Raw genomic sequence first — 26,741 nt, forward strand, 5'->3', positions numbered from 1 at the left:
CCAGAACTGTTGCAGCTCTTACATAATTCCAAGACAGGCGGTCACTTGGGTATTGCAAAATTGAAAGATAAGATCAGGACACGTTTTTATTGGCCCAAGTGGAGTAGTGATGTTATGGATTGGTGTAAGAAGTGTGAGCTGTGTGCAGTTTTTAAAACTTCTGGAGCAGAGCCCCGGGCACCATTACGACCAATACAAGCAGGATACCCTTTTGAGAAGCTGGGTATAGACATTGTGGGGCCCTTACCGGTTACATCTCAGGGTAATAAGTATATAATTGTTATTGCTGATTATTTTACAAAATGGTGTGAGGCTTTTGCAATGAGGGCCCAAGATGCGGACACTGTGGCGAGGACTGTGGTTGAGCAGTTTATCCTTAGGTGGGGTACCCCTCGTAGCATTCATACAGATCAAGGCAAGAATTTTGATTCAGCCCTATTTCGAGCAATTTGTGAATTACTGGACATTCATAAAACTAGGACCACACCCTATCACCCGAGTTCAGATGGTCTAGTTGAGCGGTTAAATCGCACCATTACGACAATGCTTTCAATGTTTGTGGATGCTAATCAAGGCAATTGGGACGAATTACTCCCATATGTTATGATGGCATATAGAAGTAGTGTTCAAACCTCCACCAAGTTTTCCCCTTTTTGTGCAGTTTTTGGAAGGGAGATTGTAATGCCTGCAGATCTGTTGTTTAATGTGGAAGTTGCAAAGTCATATAGTTCAGTTGGGGGATATGTAGAGGAGCTTGAGGGGAGACTTCGATCAGTTAACACTGCTATCCATAGACATCAGGAACTTGCATCTCGGGGCCAGAAAACTTTTTATGATCTAAAGGTGCGAGGACCAAAGTATCAAGTGGGAGATCGAGTATTGGTTCAGGATACGGCTAGGAAAAGGGGCAGATGTCCTAAATTCCAGAGGCATTATAAGGGACCATACATTATTAGGGAACAAATTTCAGAAGAACTTTTTAGGTTATCTGGACAGGGAAGATCTGAGTTTGTTGTCCATTATAACCGCCTTAAGCCTTGCACACGGTCTTTTTCAGGGGCAAAGAAACTGGGGAGTGCAGTCTGGCACCAAGAGGGAGGCCGAGGTGAAGCAAGTCCCAAACACCCCCCTGGTCAAAGAGATGCTGAAGTACCCGCAACATGGTGGATGATGCGGGGACGAGGGGGACAGGCCAGTGCGGCTCAAGAGACAAGTTTAACCGGACCTATGGGTGGGGAAGGGCAAGACACCTCATGGCAGAGGGCAGAACAATCTACAGGTTCCTCAGCTGCCCACGAAAAACTGCAGAGTGTTGGGCAGCAGGGAAGTGACTTTGGACAAGGTACCTCTACTGCACATCAGCTACCTGTTTTGTTTTCATCGCAGAGGGTGGAACAGCCCACCAGTTCGTCAGCTGTCTTACAGGAGTTGAGGAGTGCTGGGCAACAGAGAGGCGGTTCTGTACAAGGGGCTTCTCTCGGACATCAGTTGTCTGGTTTAGAGACAATTTTAAATGAACCTCATCGGCGTACTGCCCATAGACCTGTGCGAAATTCTAGGACCCCTACTTGGCAAAGAGACTATGTGATGGACTAAGGGAAAACCCGAGGACGGGCCTTGTGCAAAAGGGGGGGTAGTGTAATAATTGCGCAATGTAGAAGGCATGGGGGGGATCAGGGCGGAACCGGCGCGCGGTATAGGTGAGCAGCACGGACACTATAAATGGGGGGAACTTCCGCTGTGCCGGGCGGCGGCAGTGTGGTTGTTTGCACGCGGTTAAGAGAGTGGACTGAACCTGGCTGTGGCGTTGATGAGGGTGACGACCAAGCACTTGAGATAAACTGTAACTGCGTGGGCTAGAGTGTGGATTGAGCTGACATGCTTCTGAAGTGACTCGTTGCTGAAATGACTCACTGCTGAATTGACTCGCTGCTGGAAGGACTCGCTGCTGAAGCGACTCACTGCTGCCCTGAACGAGTGGCCTGGGGCGATTGCCGGGCCACGTGTGACGCTGTGAAGGCTGCATGGGGTTATTCGGGGACAACTGAAATGCCGGGTCAGTCTGCTCCTTTTTTAGAGTTTATAATTTAATTTGGGTCGACCTTTTCTTTTCTTTGTATAGGTGTTCTATTTTTAACTTAATAGCGGGGTCATTTTTAGGGAAACAGATGAGTTAATGGGTGGGAAGAATTAGATTATGAGATCTGTGGTTTTCTGAAGTAATATAACAACTCTTGGCCGTGTATTTTGATCGTGTATGCAACATTGAGCTATTAACTATACTAGTCTATACCCTGCTATCTTGATTGGGTCCCTGTGAGTAAAGTTGGACACTTTAAGAGGGGGGGGTTTATCAATGTATTGGAGGTTGTGGCGTGCAGTGTAGTAGAAACATTGGTGGTTGTTGTTATTCTTGTGTGTGAAGACGTGTATTTGCAGAGTGCTGTGTTATACTGGTTGCTGTGGGTTTGCCGTTGGAATCTAATATTATGTAGTATGGGTTTTATATTTTTTATGATGAATTTATAAAATACAGCGTCCAATTAATTGTGCCCCCCTTCTTCTGAACTTAGTCTGGGAACCAGCCATTTTTACCCTGTGTATATAATAAAGCTTGATACTCACTATACTAATATTACTGTGTTGCATTTTTATCGTTTGGTGTATGAGAGAGCTTACTTAAATTGCCAGACCATACTGGTTTAACAAAGGTGGTGGCAGCGGGTACGCTACCGTACCTAGAGAAAACATTACAGGTGGATTGCTGGCATGCATTGCACTAATAAAATCCTTATAAGTAGTGTTGTTTGGTTCCTCTTTTACCAGGAAAAAAGTGACCCAAAAAGAAACTGGGAGCTTCAGTCTGAAGCTCTGCTCTGATTGGTCAATTCTGTTTACTGTTTGTAACCCTGAATTTAGACATAGTGATGAAACTGAAACTAAAGGGCTGTTTGTTTCTGACAGCAGCGCTGATGCACACAGAGACAGAACTGCTTTTATGCTGAAGAGTTACGCTAAAGTTCGCTCAGTGTGTGACTGTAAGATCACACACTTGTAACAGCTGGAGAATGATGGAGTGTGGGCTGGATCAGAGGGGGATTGGGAAAGTGGCGATGATGTTCTGGGAATATTTCCATGCTGTTGAAATCCTACTCATTCTGTCTTTCCCGCTCGTTTCCTGCTCTTTACTTCGCTCATCATACGTCATAGGCTTTCCCCTAAATGTCTCCATGGGCAGGGGGACAGAGCGGGGTTTCTGAGTAATTTAATCTGAAAACTCTTTGCTGTTGGGGTCAAAATCATCTGTGTCGTTCCTCTTTGTGGTATTTTGCTCCGTTTATTAATTATGTATATATTATCTGTAACTATTTAATGCTTTGTAAATTAATAGATACCAACTAAAAAACAAGCAATACACAGAGCAAGCATAAGATTATGTTTTATTATTTGTGTGTTCTGTTTGTTATTAATTTTTTCAATGCCACTGAGTGTATAGGAGCACTTTACTGTTCTATAATCACAGATTAAAATCTGAATGTTTCCCTGCATACATTACTATCCTAGTTTCATTCTATTATTTAATGGTCAGACCCCCACAGGATAAACCACCACATAGCAGTTATCATTCTCAGCACTGCAATGACACTGGCATGGTCGTGGTGTGTCAGTGTGTGTTGCACTGATACAAGTGGATCAGTCACAGCAGTGCTGCTGGAGTTATTAAACACTCTGTCCACTCACTGTTCACCCCATTACAACTCTGTAGATGTAAAGTCAGAGACTGAAGCTTGTCTGTTGCTGCACAATTTGGGTTGGTCATCATGTAGTCAATCATCGGTGCACACAGGCGCTGTTAGTAAACTCTTCTCAGTCCAACAGTGACTGAGGTGTTTTTTTTTTTATTCCAGCACCTCTGCTGTGTCTGATCTTATGTCTGTGTTTATACACACATTAACACAGCACCACCATGTCAGTGTTCCTGCAGTGCTGAGAACGACAAGGTTAGGGATTTGCTGACTGTGACGTTTGATTGCATGTTTGAAACATCAAAGGGAAAGTCAAGGGAGTTGTCCAAAGTGTTCAGAGAACAGATCTTGGCCTTGCACAAATGAGGAAAAGGATACAAATAGATTGAAGCAAAGGTACTGAATGTTCCAACAGATAATATTGTAACATAGTTTGCCAATCAAAATTTAAAAGTACACTGGGTACACTACCTGAACATGGCAACAAAAAAAATCTATCAACAGCTCCCACCAGATTCCTGAGGTGGTCAAAAACCATCCAGTGGCTGTAAAAGGCCTGCTGCAGTAAGATTTGGTGGCAGCAGGTATTAAAGTTTCAGTTTGAATTTTACAGAGCATTAAAAACAACTAAGGTCACCACACCTGAACTAAAAGATGTACAGCTCTGCTGACCCAAAAACACAATGTGTTTTCTTTTTTTTTATGTTTTTTTACACATGGTAGTATTCTGTAAACAAAAAGTGTTAAACCAGAATATTTTATGCTTTGATGGCAGATCTGCACATTCTTGGTATTTTAATCTCAGTGTCTTCATGAGGTAGAGTCACCTGAAATAGGTTTCTCATCAACTTAAAAAAGTTTCTGAAGGTGCTGAATAATAGTTACTGCTTTCCCTTTATGCTGTGAAGCTCCAGCTCATCCGAAATCACCCATCTCAGTTGACTTTAGGTCAGGGTAACAGGGAACTTTTTTTGTTTGTTTATTAAATAATTCCATATGTGTCCCTTAATTGTTTTCATAAGTTAAAAGAATAAGCAAAAGAAAGAAAAGAAGGTGTGTCCAAACCTGACTGGTAATGTTCATAAAACAGACCAGTCATTATTCTCTCTATTCTCTCTCTGTCTCTCTATTATCTCGTGGTTTAATATAGTTGTATTTAAAGAATGTCTCTGGCATGCAAAACATGCCAAACACCAACTGTGCGCGCGTGTGTGTGTGTTTTTGTGTGTGTGTGTGTGATGCAGTAAAGGCTGAAAAGGTTGGGTGGAATGTTCTAGAGGTTATGGTCACATTGCAGAAAGGCAGAAGATTGAGTTTTAGTTGCTTTTTCAGTAAAACTCTCCAATACAAATACTGACCTCCTAAACCCTCTTCGCGGAAGACCTAAAGTTCTGTAAGTGTAGTTCAGTCTGATCCACTGCCGTAGACTTGACTTGACTACACTGTAAAATTGGATATGTTGATTTTACTTATTAGAATTTGGGAAAATGAATGTAAAAGTAAATAAACTGTTATTTTCAAGTTATGTTTAATTAATGTCTACTATTTAAATGTGCTTAAAACACAAGTGTATCTGCTTAATTTAGTTGTACTAATTGTAGTTGTACTGTTGATTTGTATTGATTTTAAATAGCATAGTAACTCTATTGTTTTCTGTGTTTAAGTGTTGGCAACTTATATTACCATATATTAAGTTAATATAATTATTGGATCCTGGCTTCATTTATTTGCATAATAGGTGTGTGTCCCCACCACTAAGTCACTAACAGTGTGTAGTCTTTTGAATGTTTATATTGACTATTAAAGTATAATCATAAACATATAAACAGCAAGGTACGTATTTATTCTGGGAAAATATAACAGAAGAAATTGCATTGCTGAGAGGATTTGACTGCATTTAGTGACAAGAGTTTTAGTAGTTATATCCTGTTTTCATCCAGATGCTTTAAAATAGCAATACACTGAAATTGCCTCTAAATATTGGTAAACATATCCTCCCATATATATGGTGACTATGACCGTGGCTTATTCTGAGCTGTATGAGCTCCAAACCATAGACTAAAGTTCTGATTATTAAAGAGTTAAATCTGAAGAATGTTGGAGTCAGTGGTGAAGTGAGGGGAGGTTTATGTGGTGAAAAGCTGGTGCAGGTGCTTTAAGACGCTGAGGCTGCATTCCACACACGCTTCAAGAATTTGATTCCTAGATAATTATGAAAGATAAGTATGAAAACCTTTCGAATGTAAACTGAACATTGTGGAAATGCTGACACTACCTCAACTTAATGTCTAATCAGCAGAGAAACTGCGGTCTGTAAAAGTATTCATCAGAAGAATATGAGTTCTGCATTGAGTATTCGTGAGTAATGCTAACCTGGAATAATGCTAATGATAACCTGTGACATAAAAAGAAGAAAAATATTTTGACTGGATTCACAACAAAGCACGGTAAACAATAGTTCAGCTGACTAAAACAAAAATCACTTTTTAGAGTGTACATGGACTCTGTCTCCCTATACTTGACAATAATTGAATTGTAGAATTCTGTCAGCTCAGTGAGATGACTTTGTAGGTGTTGTGCTTATTTCTACCACCCTGTCAAAATCTGACTTCCTACAAGTGCACGTGTCATACAACAAAAGGAGTGTAATAGATTACCCTTGGATTCCTTTTATTTTTTTTTAGTTTGTATAAGTAAGGTTGTGATTGTAAGCTTTACACCCACACAGTTGGTTGATGCATGTGCACATGAAGGAGAGTCAGTTTTCAGCACAACACCAGTTTCTTTTTCTTCTTCTATTGTTTAACAGGTGAAAATAGCCCTGTAAATGCTCCAACATTTTGAATCATTTTAAAGGTGAAACAGATCAAGCTGCAGTTGATCCCAATTAGAACTATTTGGTTGTTTGGAAGGCTAATTTGGCCCATTGTTCTGGATCATGGTGCTTGGCATCTTTTACACCTGCTTTTTTGGTTTGGACCAAACTGAAAGCACCCTAAATCTTTATCCTCTGTGTTAAATGTAAAATACTCAAATTACAAAATCACAGTGGGAATGTCTAACTAAATCTGCTTGTACTATAATGCCAATTTCTGCTATTCATCAATAGTAGCCTGTGTTAGCCAAAAGCTAACAATAATACACTAGAACTGGCATGCTTGTGTGCTTTCCCTTCATCTCTACTGTCCTGTTGTCCCTTGCCTATAAAAGCTGGTTTGTTTGTCTTTTTTTTTTTTTTGAAGTATTATCTACTGTTTTAGCATGTACCAAGCATTTTTCTTTTTTAAAGTTTGTTTTTTATAATTTCCAATCCCTGTTTGCTTTGGTTTTCTCGTCTGCTCATATGGATCTGTTCACCTGGCCTTGTTTTGGATTTCCTGGTATTGGACTCTCTGTTTGGTTTGTGTTTACGGTTCTACTTTGCCTTTATCTGTTTTTAGTCGACTACCTGTTGTTTACCAACTGCTCAATTAAACTTGACTTTAACCCTTTTTATCTGTGAGATTCTGACCTGTCTTTGGGCTGTGACATAATACTTTGCTAGAACATGCAATATTTATTAAGTCATTACTTAAGGATGTACTCAGAAAGTAAGGATGCATTAGGCAGGAACAAATCAATGAGTCATATATATATATATATATGAGTCATATACTGTAAAGATAAATTTGATTTAACTAAACAAATAGGTAAGAGCCTCCCATTGGATAATTACTGGATGGGATGATTATTTTTCAGCTGGCTCCAAATCTCCCAACATTAAGACAAGACAAAGGGGAAAAATGAATGCAACTCTGCACAGACGTAAATTTTGTTACATTGCAGAAGCTTGTGGAAACAATGCCACAGCGATTACGTGCCGTAATAACGAAATATTAGTGTGTGGGACTTATTTTGCCAAGCAGTGTATATATCTTAATTAATTGCATGATTGGTGTTTTCTCCATTTAAATGAATCCCCTTTATCACAAAAAAATGTTTTAAACTTTACAATTCAAATCAATTGTAGCTAGTGTTATCTAGTCTGTGAGTGAGTATCCAGCAGTTTTCTTGTTTGTCTGATTTCTGATCCCTGTTTGTTCTGTGTTTTTTTTTTCTTGTCTGCTCAACTGAATCTGTTCACCTGGCCTTGTTTTGGATTTCCTGGTATTAAACTCTTTGTTTGGTTTGTGCTTACAGTTCTGATTTGCCCTCATCTGTTTTGGTCGCCTACCTGTTTTTGTTAAATTTGTAAACATTTGTATAAATATAAAATAAATTAATGTGTTAACTACGCATCATGTTTTCACTTGACACAACACATTCCCATCCTCATGAGGTATCTCCATAATGTATCTCAGGTAATAAAAGCCTGACTAAAACATATTTTTCTTTGAATTCAGTGTTAGCAAAATTAAGTTGCAGAAAATATTAAATATTAATGACAATTAAGAGCAATGCCTTGTAGATATTCAGTGAGCTCATTCCTACATTTAGAATCAACCTCAAATTAAATGAGAAGCTGAGAAAATATTAGGAGAAAATAAGCTTACTGTTGGCTTTGACCCTGAACTTCTTTCATGTGAAGTTGCCGTTGGAGCAGCAGGTTTGTAAATTATAGTTATGTTTTCTGGGTCAAAAAAGTAAGAACCTCCCTTAAGATGATCCTTTTGGATAATCACTGGATTTTTCAGCTGGCTCCAAATCTCCAATCATCAATACAAGCTATTGAAAAAAAATTAATGCAAGCTTGTGGAAACAATGCCACAGTGACTGCATGCTGCAATCAAAGCTAAAGGTAGCCCAATGAAATATTATGGTGTGTGATCTTTTTTCTTGTTTGTCTGTCTGATTTCCAGTCCCTGTTTGTTCTGTTTTTCTCGTCTGCCCTTCTGGATCTGTACACTTGGCCTTTTTTGGGATTCCTGGCATTGAACTCTCTGCTTGGTTTGCGTTTATGATTCTGCTTTGCCTTTATCTGTTTTGGTTGACTGCCTGTTGTTAAGCAGCTGCTTAATTAAACTTGACTTTAACCCTTATAGACAGCAAACACGTCTGATCAGTCTGAGGAGTGTGACAGACTTTTTTTTGTTTTCAGACTTTTTACACATGGTAAGATGTGTTGTTTTCAGACTTTTTACACATGGTAAGATGTTTGCTTGTAGAATGTGCTGGTATTTAACTAAATCCATTATTACCTCAATTAATAAAATGCCACTGGTTGCAGCACAAACCTAAACCATCCACCCCCATGCTTAACAGTTGCTCACTACAGCCAAAAGGTTCTGTTGTGCTTTCCAAAATGCACCATACTGGTTTGGATGTTTTTTTAAAACCTTCTGACACTGAATTTTATACAGTGCACCACCATACAAGTTTGTTTGTTATGTAATTTTTGATATTTGGCTCTGAACTAAATTTCTAGTTGTAATATTTAGAATTTATACTATGTGCGGGTGTAATACAGGTCAGGCGCGTGAGAACTACAGGGCAGTGTGAGAAAACGCTCCACTGTTTATACATGGGGTGCTTTTGTGACTTTTAAACAGGTTCTGTGGCATTCTGCCCTAAGGTGATTCATCAAACACACACACACGCCCTGCCGCTTCCGGCCCAACACGGTCTTTGGATGTTAAAATAAATGTAGAGTTTAATATAAACTCTTTCTGCACATCTGCTATTGTACGTTTTGCCATAATGGATCGCGCCAGACGACGCGGGGGGGGGGGGGGGGCGTGAACTGTATGAGGTATGCTTGGGCACAGTTCTGTACTGCTTGAGTGGGTCTCAAGCGAAACCCCCCCCCCCCCCCCCCCGCAGCAAGCTGAGAATGCAGATAAGGGAGGTGAAGGGGTGGTGGTGGGCGCGAGGTTGAACGTCACAAAGGTGAGGGGAAACAGGGAGGTATATATATGGCCAAGGGGAGGAGCTTGTAATTGAGGCGCGCTCCATATACTAAAACTCTGTTAATACTTAACATCACTTTGCCATAATGGATCGCGCCAGATGACGCAGGGGGGGCGTGAACTGTATGAGGTATGCTTGGGCACAGTTCTGTACTGCTTGATTGGGTCTCAAGCGAAAACCCCAAAACAATGGAAGAAAGTATGGCAACTAATGGAATTAAGGAAATACAGAAGCTAGAAGTTCGTGGGCAGTGAACAGGTCTCGGGCGTGAGTGCGGATGTAGCTGTGATAGACATGGGAGGACCAGCGGCCGAGGATCTGAATGGTGTGGTCAGGTAAACCTTGGTGAGAAGCTGTAGTGGCTGCTCCGATTCTGAAAGAATGGGCGGAGAAATGTGCGGGGTTAAATCCACTGAGGGAGAGTACGTTCTTGAGGTGAAAATGAAACCAATGACTGGTAGCAGGGGAACCGGATTCACTGATAAACAGGGGGTCATGAGGACGAGCACCTTGGGAGAGACGGAACTGGAGGTAGAGCTGGAGAGGTTCGTAAGGACTGAGAGATGAATGAAGTCTGAATATGTAAACTGGAGTATATATACCAAATTGATTAGTTTTGCTTCTCTTGATGTTGAAAATGAGGGTGTCGGTGTCCAGGATGGTGATATCAGACAGACAGGGGTGGAGAGAGGGATGATGAGTGGTGGAAGGAGTGGTAAATTCTGAAACTCGGAGAAAACCAAAGAAAGCTAGCAAAAACATAGCTTCTAAGGTTTGAGAAATGTTGGGAGAATATTGTCCGGAACGTAGAGTGGAAAGGCAGCAGGAGAGAATGTGAGAGGTTAGGGGAAGACGTTTGTGAGTGAGAGGAGGTTCGCTCCTTTTAATGCCTTTTAAAAGCAGTGTGATCTGAGGATGACTAACGAAAGGATGAGGTGAGCCATGGAGGAGTTTATGAAAGAAGTTGATAGCTGACAGGTAAACTTTGAGGGAGGATGATCGAATGTAGAGGCGGGAGCTGGTAAAGGTGAGGAAGTTGGCCGTGCTAAATAGATCAAAGGAGGGAAAGGGGATTGAAAGAAAAACGTGGAACCGACGAAAACATTGCCATCCTGTCCAGTAAGTAGAAAGAGTGTTGGGGGAAACGGCGTTAAGAATGAGGTCCTGGGATTGGAGAGTCAAATTGTAGAAGGCATGTGCAGCGGGAAGATGGTGTCCAAATAAGGTGGAACTGGGGTTGGATGTGGGTCTGAGAGTGGAGCCAAGGTCCTGAATTTCTGAAATTGGAAACGAGACAGAGAATCAGCAATGGGGTTAGATGAACCAGGAATGTGAACAGCTTTGAGAATGAACTGATGCATGATGGAGTGCCACGTGAGCCTCTGGAGCAATGGCATTAAGGACGGGGAATTTGACCGACCCTTGTTGATTGCGTTTACTACGGCTAGATTATCAGAGTGCGTGAAAATGACGCGTCACGTCCATTCGTGTCCCCATAGCAGGGCAGCGACGATGATGGGGTAAAGTTCACGAAGCGCGGACGAATCACAAAGATCCAAGGGGAGCTGAAAAAATTCGGCAGGCCATTGGGAGGCGAACCATCTGCCGTCGTAGAAACCGCCAAAGCCTGTGGAAGGTGCGGCGTCCGTGAAGAGATGAATATCAACAGGATTGCGTCGTTACAACAGGAATATCAACTGCTTCGTTAAAGAAAAACGAAATGCCATTCCAATGAGAGAGGAGTAGGAGCCAGAAACGTATCTCTGCTAGACAAGCCTCATCCAGGGTGACGAACTGAAAGTAGGATGTAGCTGAAGAAGCGAGGAGGAGGAGATGGGAAATAAACGCGCGACCTTGTGGGATGATGCGCATGGCGAAATTCAGATGCCCGAGAAGCGACAGGAGCTGCTGCTTGGTGCAACGAGGCTGTTGCAGAAACTTTGAGAGAACTTGGGAGATGCGGGGAAGAGAAGCCTGTAAGTTGACAGAGTCCAGCAAAATCCCCAAAAATTCGAGCGATGTAGACGGACCAACGGTCTTTTCGGCGGACAGCGGAACGCCCAGGCAGTGAAAAACTGATGCTAGGGAGGTGATGCAACGAGCGGGCGGAGAAGACGGGGCGTCGAGGACCAGAAAGTCGTCCAGCAGGTGCACGACATAGGGAAATATCTTGGGGCTGCTCTTACAGCCGAAAACGAGCCGGGTGGCGAAGTAGTAACGCCCCTTCCAGCGCACGCAAAATAGGTGCCAAAAGTCAGGATGGATGGGTAAGACCTTAAAAGCTGAGACGATATCTGCTTTGGCCATCCAAGTGCCGCGTCCGACGAGTTTGATGAGGGAAATCGCATCACCGACACGGGCATAGCACAAAGAAAACTCGTCGCTGGGCACCAGGCTATTGACGGAAGGAACAAAAGAGCCATGGGGAGCGGATGAGTCAATGATGAGGCGTTTCTTCCCCGAGTATTTGCGCGTGGCAATGCCGATGGGATTAATCCGAAAAGTAGAAAAAGGGGGAGAGGAAAAGGGGCCGACCATGAAACCATCAGAAACCTCCTTGGCGAGGAGAGAGGAGACAACGTCGGGTTCAGATTCTGCTGACAGGAGATTGGGAGCCGAGAAAGAAAAGTCCGGCAATGAAACAAGCCCAGGAGAAAAACCGAAAGTGAAACCATCGAGTAGGTAGCGTACCGATACAGGGTCAGGGTGAGAAGACAGGCAAGCAGCGAGTTCAGGTACGTTTACCGGGGTTGACAGATAGCGGAGCAGTCAGCTCCGCCCGAACTTGGGGGGATGGTGGGGGGAGGAAGGGCGGGCGTGAGCCTGAGCTCAATAAGAGCAGATGTGCAGGAAACGACACGAAGATGCATGGCACCCGTTCGCGTTAAAATTATTGCACACGGTCTGAGTCCCGAGAAAATAAAGGCGCCTTCCGCGCGAATCGCGAGAACTGCAGGTAGTGAGACGCGGTGCAGCCGAAGGTGCGCCGGCAAAGGGGAGTGAAAGGAGAGAGGGGGGGCAGGAGAAGGAGCGGTGACAGGAGCAGAGATCACCAGTGAGCAGGCTGAGACGGGGTGTGACGGCTGACCGCACAGTTTGCAGGAGAGGGAAGGACGGCCAGCGAAAATACGGCAATAAAGCTCGAGATTCAGGGTGCCCCAATAGGTAGCGATGTTCCATTGCTGCAGGCGCGCAGCCGCCTGTGCGGAGAAAAGGCGATGGTATTCATAAAATCCCGATCCTCCGTATCGCACAGCCATGTCAAGGATGATAGACAGGTAATCATTGAGTTCCTGCCGGCGGGCAGGGAAAACAGCGCAGATAACATTGTGGAAGGTAGAAAACGCGAGAGCGAACTCAGGCACGGTAAGGATCTTGGAGGCGCGGGATTCAGAAGATCCGAGCGTGAGCGATACGCCCCCGACATCGAGAAGGCGGGGCGCCGCAGCAGCAGCTGATGGACGTAGGAGAGAGGAAAGGTCTACATCGGCACCTTGCAGGATTCGCTGGCGTAGAGATGGCTGAACCAGAGGAGGGCAGAAGGAGCGGGTGCCGGCTGGAGGTGGGGCGGGAGCTGCGGTGGAGAGGGAGAAGGAGCCGTCGTGGACCTGAGGAGTGGGGAGGAGAGGCTGGGCAGCTTGTACACTCGGAGCACCTGAGGAGAGAGTGAAAGGAAGAGAAAGTGATGTTAGCTGCTGAACGGCCTGGGGGGGATCAGAGGAAACGAGAACAGGGGGAACAGGGGGGGCTTGGGGAACTCGGGGGGCTTGGGGAACTCGGGGGGCTTGGGGAACTCGGGGAACTCGGGGAACAGGTGAGCCGAAGGGAACAGAAGCATGGGGAACAGGTGGGTCGGAGGGAACAATAACGGGGGAAACATGGGGGGCTTGGGGAACTCGAGGAACTCGGTGGACGGGGGGGTTGTGGGCGGGAACGGGAACCAAGGGGGCGGAAACAGAAACGGGGGGAAAAAGGAAGAAACGAGGCCACTGGCGGGAAGAGCGGAAAACTCAGGAGGGGGCAAAGAGGAGAGAGAAGGAAGAGGAGCAACGAAGGGAGGAGAAAGGCGGGAAAAGACGGTCCACTCGGACATGGAGCGGGCTTGAGCCGGAGATGGGGAAAGCAGCGCACGGGAGGTGGAGGCCACAGGGGAGCTGCTGCGGCGAGATACACGCTGGGAGCGCCGTGCGGGAGGAGGGGAGGCCTGAGATGAACGGCGGGAACGTCCAGAGCCGGGGTGGGCCACGCCGGAGCGGCTGCGCCGGGCCGGGGAGAGATCACGCTGGGCTGGGGGGCGGCCACGCTGAGCCTGGGAGCGGTGGTATCGGGATGGGGAGCGATCACGTCGGGCTGGGGAACGGCCTCGCCGAACCTGGGAGCCGGTAACCGCCGAAATAGCAGGGGCATCAGGCATGGAGACAACGGATCGCAGCCTTGAAGTGGGGCGGGATGAAGCAACTGACGAGGAGCCGGAAAACAACTAGGGTCCGAGGCAACTAGATCCAGATCCATGGTGAGTGAGTGACGGTGAACTTCGAAACAGGTAACGAGGCAGTCACGCGAGGTTGAACGTCACAAAGGTGAGGGGAAACAGGGAGGTATATATATGGCCAAGGGGAGGAGCTTGTAATTGAGGCGCGCTCCATATACCAAAACTCTGTTAATACTTAACATCACTTATATTGACATTAATAGTAAAATATATATTTTTGTAAACATTTAATTTCAAGAGTGAAAATTCTATTTTTTTTAAACACAGTAAACTCTTGTTGAACCCAGTATGAATTGTTTGAATAAATAACCACGTGTTGCTCTATAACAGCATCTCTTATTCCTCTGTGATGATTAAAAGTTGTTGCTAGGTTACCCTGAATAAGTCGGAGTTTGGAAATGAATGAGATTTTAAAAATGTGTCCAGAACAGCACTCAGAACACCTGAGAAACAAGCAAGATCTATTCAGGCAATCAGTATGAATTTTTGCATAACAGAAGAGTTAATAAGGTATGGTCTAAGAGTTAATGTGGTATGAGTTTAGAGTAAATGCAGTATGTATAAAGAGTTAATGCATTATAAATTTTGAGTTAATATTGTATTAATAAAAGGTTAATGCGGTATGAATTTAGTGCTAATGTGGCATAAATGTTGTATGAATAAAATGTAGGGATTTAAAGCTATAATAATATGAAGGAAGAGTCAATGCAGTGTGACTTAAGAGCAAATTAAGCAGGGACAAAAATTCAGTGCAATATTAATTGAGTTATGAAGCGTTCATGCGGTATGTATTTAAAGCAAATATGGCATTTAAGAAAATTATACAGTATTAAATCAGAGGTAATGGTATTAAATAAGGAGTTAACGCAGTGTGAATCTGCTAAGGGCTTTGCGTAAATATGTTTTTCATCACCGAGAGGTAATCTGTGAAACCAGTAGCTGTTTCCGATTTATTATCTGCGTTATCTCTTATTCACACGTCGCTATCTCTATGACCTCACCTCGCTTGGCCTTCATTCCATTATCTCACTCCCTTTCTAAGCGCACGTCGCTTGTCCCGCATTCTATTCTCTCACTGAGGCAGAACAAGCTCTGCATTTATCGGCACAGGTTCAGAAAGACTGGAATGCATAAAGCCGTTTATGTTCAAATGAAAATCTCTACACGTACCCAGTTATAAAGAACTGATCTGTGAAGGAATTTTACAGAGAATTAGACTGAACAGCATTCTCTGCATAAAAGCACTGGCCAAGCTATAATCAAATGATACTTAGATCAGCATACCTTACTAAAGGTGGGCTAGAGTCTTATAAAGCTCTTTAGCATTGGGCTGGAGTGACGGACCTCCATGAGCTATTGCTAGCAACTAATCACTCTCCCTTTTAGGGCTGAATGAAATCAAATCCTCCTCTCTGGCATGTTCCAAAATCTAGTATAAACCTTCAAAGAAGAGTAGAGGCTGCTACTGCAAGAAAGGAGAACATGTTCCCAATATTTAATAACTTCAAATCAGTGTTTCCACTACGCTTGTTCCTTCAGAAAACAATGTGAATTCTGAATTAATAAGATGAAAACCTAGTGTTTCCTATAATTACCCAGCAGATTTGCAGATTTACATTGTGTGAAGCTGGTAAATTACAGGGTGTGAAAGTGTGTGCAAGTGTGTACATGTGTGTTTTGTTTTAAGACGTAATGCCTATGGGAGGTTTAATAGGTTTAACTTCATTGTGGTTTGACAGGTATTTGAAAAACGAAGACCGGAGGACGCCGTGTGCTTAAATCAGTCACCACCTGGTTGAGTCACCACACTGAAATTAATTCACAGCATACTCTGAACATCTTTTATAATAAGCATTTTTTAAGTCAAGAAAGATTTAGTCACTAGGATTCGTTAACACTGTTAAACATAGGCAGGGAATTTAGGATATTAAAAGCAATTTAAAATCTTATTTCCTCATCAAATGTGCTGCAGTGACCCAGTATAAACATTTCTTTTTTAAATGGATCTAAAATATATAAAACAAATTCACCACAAGCAGTTTTATTACAAACATATGAATTTATTTTAAATACATTATATAAACACAGAACATGAACAAGGTTAGAGATCTATCCACGCGTAAAAACTGTCGCGTACTTTAGATCTCCTGCTGGTTTAATACTGCAGATTCATTAAAATGGCTTTTCATTCTTTGTTCAGAGCTCAAGAGCTCCAAAAAAACAACAACAACCTTCAACACTTCACTGAAGAGCAGCGCTCATAAAGCTCCACAACACAAACTACACAAGCCTTCATAACAACGGACTCCTACATAAACATTCACAAAGGCTCAGTCACAACACCTGTTCGGGGGTAACTGACAATAGCAGCCGTTAAAGCCTGGAGTAAGAATACATAAATGTTCTGTAAGGTTTATGTCAGGCTTATGTAGCCTTTATAAACCTGTATTTTACTCCAAAAAGGCACCAGTTGTCAAGACCATGTAAACACTTAAACATAAATGTCTATGTATGCTTAATGTAGCCATCATGAACTCTGCCTCTCAGTGACGTACTAACTCCATCATGTTTAACAGGATACAGCAGCTCAGTAAGTAGAATGAATGTGCCTCAGTACAATGTGTGCATCAGAGGGATAAATAAAAGTTGGGTTTTTACAGTGCCTTTTCTTTTTGTTATAAATAAAATATAAAAAAAAACATCAACAAAAAACAAAAAGTTAAATAATCCCCCCCAAAACAAAACCATACAAAAAGACCCCATCCCATCCCTACTCTGCCCACCCCTTACCAAAACACACACACACACACACACACACACATACATACATACATACGCGCGCACACACTCACAGTAGAGGTCTGCACTGCTGGTGAAGATGTGAAATGTACAGGCCTTCAAAAATTACAAGTAAGGCCACACGTTAGTAGCAAAAGATGATCCACATGGAATCCAGAAGGACTGGAGACTGCCTCTTTCCCCAGGCAGCCACTCGTCCAGACCTTTATCCAGTGAACCGACTGACGGGTCACCTCTTCCAGCTTCTACCTGTGAGGCAAACCCTTCAGAAAGTGCTCAGGCCGTAAAGTCTTGCTCTACCGTGTTCCTCTGGACCAAAGTCCTCAGATTACGATCCTGCAGAGATCAGACCAAAGTTAATATGGCAAAAAACATACAAACAGTGAGATAAGATCTCAAAATCGATAAAGTTACTCTGAACATCTCCACACAGTTTGATAAGATATGAGCACGACTTTGCACAAATTTGGAGCTTTAAATTCATAATTATAAACGTTGGACCTTAAGTAACAGGCACACAGCAGTTACATTCCTGAGCACAAAATTTCAATAAGAAGCTTACAAACAAGAATCCAACTCTAGCTGATTCAGACATGTAGTTAGTGCCATGCTGATTAGTGGGGTATACTGTAAGCTTCCATTAATCATTAGCTAGTATCGTTAGCTTTGTAGATTCAGACACTGATAGTCATGGCTAAATTATAACATTTAGAGCAACTAGCAAAACAACAAACAGGTTTAAGAGCCAACATCTAACCTCTGAACCGTACCTTTTTCTGGGCTTCACCTCCCAGCCGTCCCGACATTTCACAAAGGTGATCTCATTTCCTGGCGAGATCTCAGTGGAAGAAAGATCTTGGGCACAGAAGGTGAACCTGTGAACAAGAACACAAAAATAGTTTTAGACTGAAGTCTAACAATGCTAATGCTAATCAGTAAACGATCAGAAGTAGACTAAACTCACTTCTGCTGTGTTTCTCCATGCTTCACTCGGATCCTTCGAACCGCCAGGGTTTGGTCGGTGGGTGTGCTGGACCAGGACCACAGTGAGGTTTTAATATGCTTCCATACAGCAGAAAATGACTGGGTGGAACTTTCCCAGCTCAATGTGATCTTCAAGAGCTCCCCAATGTCCTGCTCCGTGAAAACCAGGAATGTGTTTGTCAGGTTCAGGCCAACACCGTTTTGGCTGCAAAAAACAAAGAGAGGTAGAATGTCAAAATCTGTAACATGGTAACAATGACATACATACTCCAAGATTTCAGCACCTAGTTTTCTCCTGTTTGACATGTTAAGAAGAAAGTCGTGAGAGCACTTACATATCCACGCTAAGATCATTGGTGTCATTGTGGGATCCATACAGTTTGACGTAGAATGTGGGATCGGCATCATCTGCGTTTTTCCTGTTGAAGACGTGCATCTTCATCTGATAGTGGTACCCTACAACAAAGAGTAAACCAAATCAGTTAATCCCAATGCAGCCTGTTTCCAAAAAAGGATTCAGAAGTGACAAAACCAGTGTTTCATCACCGGAAATCCAGGCTCAGGCTTAATCTGGGTCTGAGAACCGGTCTGTCCCAACCCATATATGCAACACTCTGTTAATCAGTGTAGGATTAAAGCCAGTAAAAGGAGTGTAGTGTTGTTTAAAACCCATTTCCACAAGTATGCTGGTGGACTGGTCATGGTTATAGTTATAATTTGAAATATTCTTCTCAAAACTACAGCAAAATAATACATTTTAGCTATAGTTAATATGAGAGTTTGATGCAATTGGCATCTATAGAGTCCATGAGTTTTTAAAGACAGTGGAACTCACCACCGAAGGGTGTGTCAGCACGGGTCTTCAGGTACATCTTGCTGTTCCTCCTCTTCCTCATCTTCCTGGCGTTGTACCCGATGTTGTTGCAGCGGTTTTTCCTGCAGCTCAGACAGATGCCCTTGTTGAAGCGGTCGGGTCCGGTGCACTGATACGCAAAACTAGCGTGATCTCTATTCATTAGAGAGTCCACAAACAGGTGCACTGCCCGCTCGTGCTCACACTTCATCACGTCCATGAAGTCTGCAGAGATACACACAAACAGCAGTTAGCACAAGCACACCTACAGTAAGCTAAAAGATTACACAAAAGGGTTCTTTGAGTTCAAGAGTGTGAAAAAATAGATATTGTAGCATATTGCAATATTTAGTTCAGCGACTGTACATTGCTGTATTTACTGTATTCCCAAAAACCTAGCATCAATTTGTAATTATTAGTTTACATGTAAAGATTGGTGGCAGACAGTGGTTCATTTTGTGTTGTGTTTTCATGCCGCCCACTAGAAGGCAGTGTTGCACTGTGTCGTTAGACCCCAGTGATATAATTGCATAATTTTATTCAGATTTAGCAAATAAAGCTGCAGTACTGTCAGAAACAAGTCTGCATGTGTGTGTCTGTGTGTGTGTATGACTATACTCACTTCCAGCTGCAGCAGTAGACAGCACATCCCCTAAAGAGCAGCCAGGCTGGACATCCCCGCCGTTGGGGTAAATGTCAATGTCTCCGATGGGCTCCTGGATGCCGATGCTGACCCCCAGAGCCTCCCGGGTGTATGTGTGCAGAACGTCCACAAACTCCGCATCATCTGGAGAGAGTCGCTTATGAGGCTCAGCCCCCTCAAACATCGGGCCTGCTGGGTCCAAACCTGCCCAATCAGAATAAAGAGAGAAGAGCTTTATTCTCTCTGGTTCTCTACATTATAGAGAGCTTAAAAGTGGCCTTGAAACATCTACACAATATCAGCAGAGAGTTACAAGGCTAATGTAGCTAACAAGTAATGGAAGCTTATACCCTAATAGTTAGCACTGGAGATACCTGCAAGCCACAAACTTGCCTAATCAAGGCTCAGATCAAATAATCACAATTATTATGGTTCAATTCTAATGAAATGGAATTTTAAGATGAAATTTGAATAAAAGGCCAAATTAGATCCAAGTCACATACCAGTGATCCGGCCGATGGTTCCACGTACAAACTCTCCAGCATAGCCAGCTACGTGGGCGCCAAGGCTGTAGCCAATAAGGTGCACCTGCTCCAGGGACAGCTGCTGCTCGTCCTATCAGAAGACACAAAAATAAAACATTAACATATGGCAAACAGAACAAAACGTCTTTAATTTTGTTTATTACTGCACTTCAGTTCTAAATGTGGTTCTAGTGTAGTGTTTCTTAATCCTGGTCCTGAAGGCACCTTGCCCTGCACCGTTTTTGCTTTTACTTTCCCAGTTTTAAAAAACTTGCATCAACTAATCAGTTAATTAACATTCCCTTTAGGGGGTTGTGGAACCTGGGAAGCCACTAAAACAAGCAGAGCAGTGTGCCTTCAGGACCAGGATTGAGAAACACTGTTATTTCTGTGATTTATGTTCAGTTACTGATGTTGAGAGAGTGAGAAATGGGAGAGGAGTCTTACTTAGCTGGCTACACCTGCACAGACACTTTTTCAACATACTAATTATATCCTGCAATGAGGCTCCACCCACCATTTACTGTTTGTCTGTATTCTCATTGGTTCAGAGTATAAACTGTATCGTACCTGCAACCAGTCCAGTAGGTCGGCGATGCTGTGACCGACGCGGCGCGTGTGGTTAACGGCATCTGGATATAGCTGGTGGGCTAAAGCAAGCCAGTCCACCACAATCACATTCGCCTCAGTCTCCCTCTCTCGCACCGCCCCCACCAGATTATACATCCACCTCTCAAACATCCCACCAATCTGCAGACAGAGTAAACAAAAACAAACAAATAAATAAACAAGTAGTAAGTAACTCGCACACATACAGACATACTGACCAAACAATGCAGGGGTTACAGGGGATTTCCTAAGTTAAGGGGGTTTCTCTGATCTTAAGCTGTATAACGTGAGAAATTCCAGAATGTTCCTCTTGTTTAAGAAGTGGGTTTTGATGCTTTAAAGAGACATTTAGGAGAAAGACGTTAAGGTGAACCTCCAGCACACATGAAAGGGTACACTGACTGAAAACACACACGCACTTTTTTTCTGCTGGTTTCAGATTCTCCCACATCTTTTGCCAACAGTGGGCGAGAAGACAAAAACAACACAGGACTGTAAAACCCACCCACATCAATTCTGTGTTAAATAAAACAATAATTGAAAAGCATAAATCTTTATGCAGTTGCTGACTGCTGGTTGTTTACACAGTTTACATACACTCTCTATATACTATGTTCTGTTTTATGATCTCTGCAGGTGTTCTAGATGAGCTACAGATTGAGACACAACCCAACACAGTGTAAACTAAAACACTGACACTTTCTATAGTCAAACTGGTTCCAGCAGAAAATGTCTTAAGTAATCTTCTCATGTAGCCATAGCAATACTGTACCAATTTTCCCACCAATCTAACATTTGTTTTTAATCCAGATTTCACCCCTGAAATGCTCCTTCTGAAGTTTCTGCATCATCCACAACAGTTTTTGTTTAATGATAAGTGTTTTACTTGAATCTCCTCTTGGTGGCGTAATGGAGCACTCTTTTAAATTGTGTTAACAACTCACTGTAAGAGCTAGCAAGGCTAATGTTCAGCCTCCAAACATGGTGGCGGTAGTTTCACACACTGCTACTGTAACCAATACCCCCAAAGTAAACTATGAGACCCCTCCCTTTCTAGAGGTGTATTATGGTAACATATTAGCGAGACCTTGGATGAACTTTTAAAACCTAAAACAACCCCCACACTCACCGTCCAGCCGTGTATGATAAGGATGGTCTTGGCCGTAGCATTGAAGCCACACTTCTGCAAACATTCCCTGTTACCGGGCTGTAGGTAACAGCCCTCCTCATCCAGATCCACAGCCTTCCGCATGTTATACCTTATCTCATCATGAAGCAGCTCTGATTCCACGGTCACGTTCTCATCAGGTTGACCTGTAAACACACAGCAAAGCCATTATAGAACCTCTAGTTACATCAACGTCGTGTTCTACCAGAGCTGTAACTCTGGGCATGTGCTTGAGTTTTTGGTATTAAAGGGAGCCATAAATCGACTAATCTTAATAACCCAAGTTCTTAGCGCCATGGGTTAAGAAGAGAACAATAAGCCTGCTACAGTTAATCTGGGTCTCAGAATTTACAGCCCCTCTCCAACACTTGTATACTTGTATATGATCACATCTTCACCCAGGGGTCCAGTTCAGGGTCAAATAAGGTTGACCAATTAGGCAGCTAGCTTATTTATCAATGAATTATACTTCAAAAATCTGAGAGGAAACAAAAAAAAAATGTGTGCAGAGAGACACCACACACTGTGCCGGGGTAAATAATACCAAATTAATGAATATCTGGATGAGTTTTAGATATATACATCTTTGGGTGTATGTTTACATAAAAGACAGTTTACAGTAAAGTGTTGACACTGTTAGCCTAGACTGTTAGTCTAGTTAGCCTGAGGGCTAGGCTAATCGATTGAATCTGGGATCAGAGATCAACAATCATACTTTGATAGTTTTCCCTGCACGACTCACATAATGACTAAAGTGGAGACCATACAATGGGAGTAGAGCCAATGATGTCAAATCCATGGGAAAAAAGCTAACTCATGCAGTTGGTACAAAGGTCTGCGGTAGATTAAATTTTTGGACCTGCTTTTGCCACCTTTGGCTAAGGCTAAGCTTCTCAAACACATCTGATTACACAGAAGGGTTCAGCAGGTGTTTGAGCAGAAATGTCACCAAACTGTTGGACTGGAGCTCTTCCAGGACCAGAGCTGGACACCCCCGATCCAAAAGAGGTCCAGCAAGCGGCCAACAACTCTTAAGGTTGACGTGTAAAAATACACCGGTCCAGTTCAGCACATATTTAACCTTCGAGCGAGGAAGGAAGCGAGAGAGTGAAAGAGACAGAGTTGAACTCGTCACCCTCTGCTGTTAAACCTGCAGCCTCCTTTCATTCCTCACAGAATCAGCGCTAACAGACAGCATTAGCACTGACATCTGTATTACTATTTGCAATAGAACAAAAATGGGTTTTATGACTTAAGAAAATGGGTTTTATGACTTGATCTAAAACATGATTTTAAAATCACACATAATAAATATAGTGTAAGGATACATGCAAGGTGAGATCTGGCACGAGAAAATAGGACCCCCATGCAAGCCTTTGTTTAGCTGGTACTATTTTTTTTTTTTTTACTATTTTTTTGTACATTCATAAACACCAGATTCGCCAAACAACATAACTGATTATACAAAAGTAAAAAAAAATACAAATAGGTTTATTGGTGGGTCTGGATAGCAAATCAATCTTATATAATGTTCGTTTCTAAACAATAAAACAGTTTAACACAGAAGCCCACTCTGAATATGTTAAGGTAAATACAGAGAAAATCTAGAAGTTTTGGTGGAGTTCTCCTTTAGACAGGACTCAAGTAATAAAAGTTTCTACCACAATAACTGCATTTTTGTGGACGATATATAGTTATTATTACATTAGCTGTAATATTTGATATTATTGACAATTACATGCAAAATTACACTATAACCGCATAATGTAATCTAACCCCTCAAAAAAATTATACAAATTTTAGACGATTTTGGAAATCAAGAATATTCAGACGTTGGAATTCTATCCTTAATTAAAACAAATAAAATAGTGTCATTATTAGTAAAAAAAAAAAAAAATACTGGTGTTATGGCCATACAAGTGTACGATAAATATATATATAATATATTTGTGACCGACCTAAAGAAAACACTGGGTCCTCACAAGGTGCTAAAGACAAGTGTGGCTAACACACTTCATTCATCAGCCTGCTGTGCTCATACACTCCTCTTTACACCGATCAATATAAAATAATGATTTAAAACAGTACAGATATGAATGAAAGTTTGTGTTTCTCACCTGTAGGGATGTCGTTGCTAAACGTTGGTAGAGCAAACAGCGCGAGGACCCACAGAAACACCGGCACGCTCCTCATACAGCTCACAGCCATCACACACACACACACACACACCAACAGAGCCGGTTACACGAACACACACTGCTTTAGGGATGAACTGAGAGACAGACGGGTCTAAACCTTTACTCCCGTTCTGAGAGAGGGCGAGCAGAATACAAGAGCAGTGTGAGAATGTGCGAAAGTGTGTTAGAGTGTGTGAGCCCACAATGACTGTGTGCGCGCGCGCGTGTGCGTGAACTGAGTAATGAATGGAGGGTCTCAGGTTTAACTTTTTAAATAGTTCCTCTCAGAGAGTCAGCTGATCATCGGCAGATCTCATCCAGCAAATTCTGGTCTTTTGATTGGTCAAGCCCCCGACGGTGGGCGGGGCTAACGTGCGTGAATGAATACGCGGATTAACCCCTAACCTGCCGGACAGTGGGCGGGGCGCGCGTGTGTGTATAGACACAGTGGAAAACCACGCCCCTCGTGAGGGGGACCGTTCCGCTAAATGTAAATAGACGTGAATGGGAAAATTGCAGCTCTCCACGTCTTTAAACAGCTTTCCGTAAAATGTCACCAGCCTATTGTAATACCCATCCGCCTGGAGAATAAAGGGTTATATATATATATACGTATATATATATATATATATATATATATATATATATATATATATATATATATATATATATATATATATATAAGTATATATATATATATATATATACGTATATATATATATATATATATATACGTATATATATATATATATATATATATATATATATATATATATATATATATACGTATATATATATATATATATATATATATATATATATATATATATATATATATATATATATATATATATATATATATATACGTATATATATATATACTTGAATAAACTAAAAATAAAATCTGACCTACTCACTTGACTTATTCTGTTTCTGTCCCAAAATCAGAGTGGAAAAATAGCCCTACAGGGTGGCCAGCTGTCCTGTACCATTCATTACATTACCTCACAGTCCCCACACAGGCTAGAATCTATTAAGCGAAACATAGCTAATATGTCTATCAAATCTGTAGCTTGTGGTTATTAGCAGTTACCTTTACTTTCACACACAGAAAATGTGTGTATGTGAGCGTGAGGAAATAGCTACTTTGTGCTTTATTGTTTCTTTGAACACAACTCCAAGCACCATTTTAATGCATAATAGACATAATTTCCTTTAATTATTACCAGTAAAATGTTTGGACCCAATTTTACATTCAATGTTTTAATTATTTATTTATTTACTTTGCTTTTCTACATAGATTAATATTTAATACATCCCTGCAACAAAATTATGTTTTTCGAGATGAGCAGCTGGTCTACAGTTAGATTTTTTAGCAGGCATGAAAACAATTAAGGGACACATATTTGTAGTAATGCTGAGAAAGATGCTGAGAAAACTATTCCAGGAGACTGTCACTCATGAAGACACTGAGAAAACACCAAGAATCCTTAAAGCCAAATGTGGAATCTACATTTTATTACAAAAAAAGGCAGTAAAAGTTTGCATGTGTTATAACTTGAATGACCTTACAATGTAAAAAAAATCATAAAAAGAAAGAAAACATTGCAATAGAAAAGTTGTGTCCAAACTTGTGACAGGTACTGTAGGTCACTGGAAAAGAGTTCTGTTTTTCCACTCTATGTATTAAGTAAGAGTTCCACTCAGGCTGGTAACAATAGTAGGTTTGTGCCATGATGTGAGATGTTGCCACTGGTGTACTGATCATTGGTGTTCAACCTGCTGCCTTGTGCCTATGGCCACAGTACACCAGTGCCAGTATCTCACATTACAGCACTTTCACATTTCTCTTAATTAGGTATTGAGTAATGGTTATTACTTTGTAAAATATGATTTTTTTTTTGTTGGATGGGACTGAGATTAAGAGCGTCCTCATTCCCAAATCCTTCCCAGTCTGAGCAGCAGGTGGCACTCTTTCCCCTCTGTTCATATTCTTTTCATTTTTCCAAAATTATAATAAATGCAGCAGAACACAACAAATTTACTGTTTACAGACATCTTTTTGGAACCACATCAGTTTTAATCTGTATCTAATCTAACTAAGATGATATATATATGAACGAGAAATAGCACATCGGTTTTCGTGCGTCAGAATCACGTGTTTCTGTCTGTGTGTGGCACGCTCTAAGGATTCCCAGTCTTTTTAGGAACTAATTTCCGGGACATTCTCCGAGATTCACCCCTCCCCCTACACACCCCTCACTGTCACACACACACACACGCACACACACACACACACACACACACACAAACATATACAGAGCTGCCTCAGTGCTTAATGGCGTGCACATACACACTTCTTGGAAAAATCTTTCATCCACACAGAACCGTTACATGTTTACATCAGAGAGAGAGGAACATTAAACCCAATGTTCCCCATCACAGACTGGGTCAAAGCAAATGTACCTTATGCAAATTCCAAAACAGTTAAGACACTTTGTAAAATAAATGTGGAAAAATCACAATTAAATGTTTTGCATATCTAATATGCACAGGGGACAGCTATGTTACTTTCATGTTTAACGTGTTTAACAGATAAGATGAAAATATTTTTATTAAAAATTATCCCACAGCTTCATTCTCTGTCATCTGTTCTAATTTAAATATCCAAAAAGTGTAAATATACTCAAAACTCAATATGGATTAATCAGAGCATCTGCTCATGCTACTTTGGGCAATAACATCCCATCATGTATTTTTACCTTATTAAGATAAGCACACAAGAGCTCTTCTCTTTGGAAAAAAAACAACCCAATATAATACTACTCTAGCACACTGTCTTTAATATAAAAAGACAAAC

General features: G+C 42.0%; 3 protein-coding genes across 3 annotated transcripts in view; 1 reads left to right on the top strand and 2 right to left on the bottom strand.

The window, feature by feature from the left end:
* Window positions 1–1,748: 1,748 nt before the first annotated feature.
* The window catches only part of mthfd2l (methylenetetrahydrofolate dehydrogenase (NADP+ dependent) 2 like), a 45,167-nt gene continuing 20,174 nt past the window's right edge, over window positions 1,749–26,741 (top strand). The window contains exon 1 of the mRNA XM_049485505.1: window positions 1,749–2,056. The gene's annotated coding sequence lies outside the window, so the exon portion shown is untranslated. The remainder of the gene's footprint in view (window positions 2,057–26,741) is intronic.
* On the bottom strand, window positions 9,849–10,931 carry LOC111192712 (uncharacterized; the record flags this gene model as incomplete). The annotated part of the gene is made up of 1 exon (XM_049485561.1): window positions 9,849–10,931. A coding segment is annotated over one exon (1,083 nt), but the record flags the coding sequence as incomplete, so codon positions are not given.
* On the bottom strand, window positions 16,164–24,138 carry lipg (lipase, endothelial). Its single transcript, XM_049485504.1, has 10 exons — window positions 23,822–24,138; window positions 21,666–21,850; window positions 20,498–20,677; window positions 19,907–20,018; window positions 19,383–19,607; window positions 18,743–18,985; window positions 18,243–18,363; window positions 17,888–18,112; window positions 17,694–17,798; window positions 16,164–17,259 (listed from the first exon to the last, which is right to left on the bottom strand). Exons 1-10 carry the CDS (start codon window positions 23,910–23,912, stop codon window positions 17,247–17,249), a joined length of 1,500 nt encoding a protein of 499 aa, XP_049341461.1. The 5' UTR covers window positions 23,913–24,138; the 3' UTR covers window positions 16,164–17,246.

This window comes from Astyanax mexicanus, chromosome 12, assembly GCF_023375975.1.
Source record: "Astyanax mexicanus isolate ESR-SI-001 chromosome 12, AstMex3_surface, whole genome shotgun sequence".
Lineage (NCBI taxonomy): Eukaryota > Metazoa > Chordata > Actinopteri > Characiformes > Acestrorhamphidae > Astyanax > Astyanax mexicanus.